The sequence below is a fragment of the Glycine soja genome, chromosome 9 (assembly GCF_004193775.1).
Source record: "Glycine soja cultivar W05 chromosome 9, ASM419377v2, whole genome shotgun sequence".
Lineage (NCBI taxonomy): Eukaryota > Viridiplantae > Streptophyta > Magnoliopsida > Fabales > Fabaceae > Glycine > Glycine soja.
In genome coordinates this window covers 6,720,274-6,722,592 of record NC_041010.1, presented here as the reverse complement: position 1 = coordinate 6,722,592, position 2,319 = coordinate 6,720,274, and the positions used below count along the sequence as shown (strand labels likewise).

The 2,319-nt window shown below is 32.9% G+C and overlaps 1 protein-coding gene across 1 annotated transcript; it reads right to left on the bottom strand.

The window, feature by feature from the left end:
* Positions 1–373: 373 nt before the first annotated feature.
* LOC114368095 (RING-H2 finger protein ATL1-like) lies at positions 374–940 on the bottom strand. Its single transcript, XM_028325458.1, has one exon. It carries the CDS (start codon positions 938–940, stop codon positions 374–376), a length of 567 nt encoding a protein of 188 aa, XP_028181259.1.
* Between the last annotated feature and the right edge of the window lie 1,379 nt (positions 941–2,319).

The following is a 2,319-nucleotide window of genomic DNA, read 5'->3' as shown; positions in this document are numbered from 1 at the left end:
TGTCACATCTATCACCAAAGAAGCAAGGCCCCACCCACCATAAATTATTGTATGATTCAAAATCCATATAATTCACATCATATTAACTGTGACACATTATTTAAGTATAAAATATAATAATATAAAAATAATTTTATATTATTATCTGATAAAAATATTAGATATAAAAAATTTATTAACTTTAAAAAATAATTATCTTAAAAACCAATTCTGATAATTTTTTACTAGATGTCAATGATTTTTTTTTTTTACAGTATTTGTCATTAAACTCAATTTTAATTATGTGTGATATGAAAACTGATCAAAATTATATGATTAATATGAGACTATCTAATTATTTCTCTCCACCTACACGATAATTTGTGAACTCAATCTAGAGAGATGCTGCCATTCCAGCACCGGATTCCATCATCCCATCAGGAGAATTCTCCCCCGGACACAAAACATCAACGGGAGTTCTACAAATTGGGCAATCCAAGTGGGAGTAAAGCCACATGTCTATGCAAAGAACGTGGAAATAGTGCTTGCACTGTGGAAGCTTTCTCACCTCTTCGCCTTCTTCGTAAACCGATAAGCAAACGGAGCACTCAAACTCATCATCTTGCTCTTCTTCTTCTTCTTCTTCTTCTTCTTTTGCCACTACTTCTTTCTTGTACTTGAAGCTCGACAACAAGTTTCGTTGTTGGCTGTCCTCGAAGCTCCTTGTTCTTTCGGAAACAACTTGTACAATATCTCTATTATGCGTGATACTTTGCGCCGGCCGCGCGTGGCGCGTTTGGCTCCGTCTTAGGAGGACGAGGTTGTATATGGCTAGCACTATGGCCGCGGTTCCGACCACCACGAGACCGTAGTACAACATGGGCATGCTGTTGTTCTTGGTTGATGGGGAGGAGGGTGGAGGAGGGGATGAGATTGTGAAGGGGCTTAGAACATCGCCCATGATGGGGTTTTTTGTTTTGATGAAATTGGGAGAGAACACAAGTTTTGAAGAATATTGTTTTGTAGACAACTAACTACAGTACACACCCTTATCTATCCAATGGGGGTTATAGTTTAGATGATGGAATTATTGGAGGGGGTTTATATATTAATTTATTTTTATTGAGAAAAAATCAATTAATGTTAAGTAGTTAAGCTAAAAGACGTGGTGGTTATGTTATCATTGAAGGGGAGAATATAATTTTTTTTCTTGCAAGTTGGATATAATGTGTCATGGAATATTTACTATTTTAGAGAAGACTAAGAGGAGCAGACAAAAAAATGTACTATAAGGGGGGCAGTGAACAAAGATGGGTGAGTGACCAGAAATTAATTTGTAGATAAGTGTCCTGTATCTCTTGCACGTTCTATTTCTTTCTTTTTCTTTGCCTAGGGTTTTGGGAAGCCTCTATGGTTAAATGCTAAAAAACAATTTTGTATCTATTCGGAAATCAAATTTGCTTCTATTCATCACAGGTAAAGAGACCTATACATGGTTTATTAAGATTTCATTAAATCCTTGTATATGATAATTGGATAATAATGTCTCTTTCCAACAGAGGCGTGTTGCGAGATTGAACACTAATTATTAGTTTTTTTGAAAGGGGGAGTTAGCAAGTAGAGCAATTTGAGTTGTTAAACAGGACTTTTCCCACGTAAATTGCTATCATAATTGGTCAGACGGAGTGGCACTACAGAATTTGAAAATAGTAGAGAAAACAGCAGTGGCCACTTGCTAATTTCCTTTCATCGATCATTGGGAAATTAATTGGGGAAAAGGAAAAAAAAAGAATATTTCTGTTTTCTACACTGAAAGAGAGTCAATTATAGAAGATTTTGTTTTTGCAGAATCAGAGTTATTCAAAAAAGAATAAGAGAATTCCATAATTGAACGAATTCCCTACACTTTTTTTTATATTAAGGGTCTCTCTTGATATTGGGAGATTATTTCCTTAATAAATTTTTATTTAAATTTAATGTTTATCCATTTTGAATATTTTACACGGTTATTCAAACATATTAATTATAAATATGTTATTATTTAAATTATTTTAAAAGTTAATAAATTTATTATATATAATGATATACTTTCCATATATAACTTTTTCTTTTCAATTTAATTATTGCCAAAATTGGATAAAACTCCTTCATTTGTAGAGAATTTTCTCTCTCCCTCTGCATATTTATTTCTTATAACTTGAAAGCTTCTTTGGAATGCTGTTTTATCTTTTAAAAACAGCATGTTTTAAGGTTAACATTAACTAAATCTCTTCCTATCATATATTACTTTAATTTGCCTGACTAGTTATAAAAGAACTAGACGATTGATTGCCTCAATCT

Excerpts from the sequence above, each read along its gene's own strand:
- LOC114368095 (XM_028325458.1), bottom strand. The coding sequence starts at position 940 with ATGGGCGATGTTCTAAGCCCCTTCACAATCTCATCCCCTCCTCCACCC.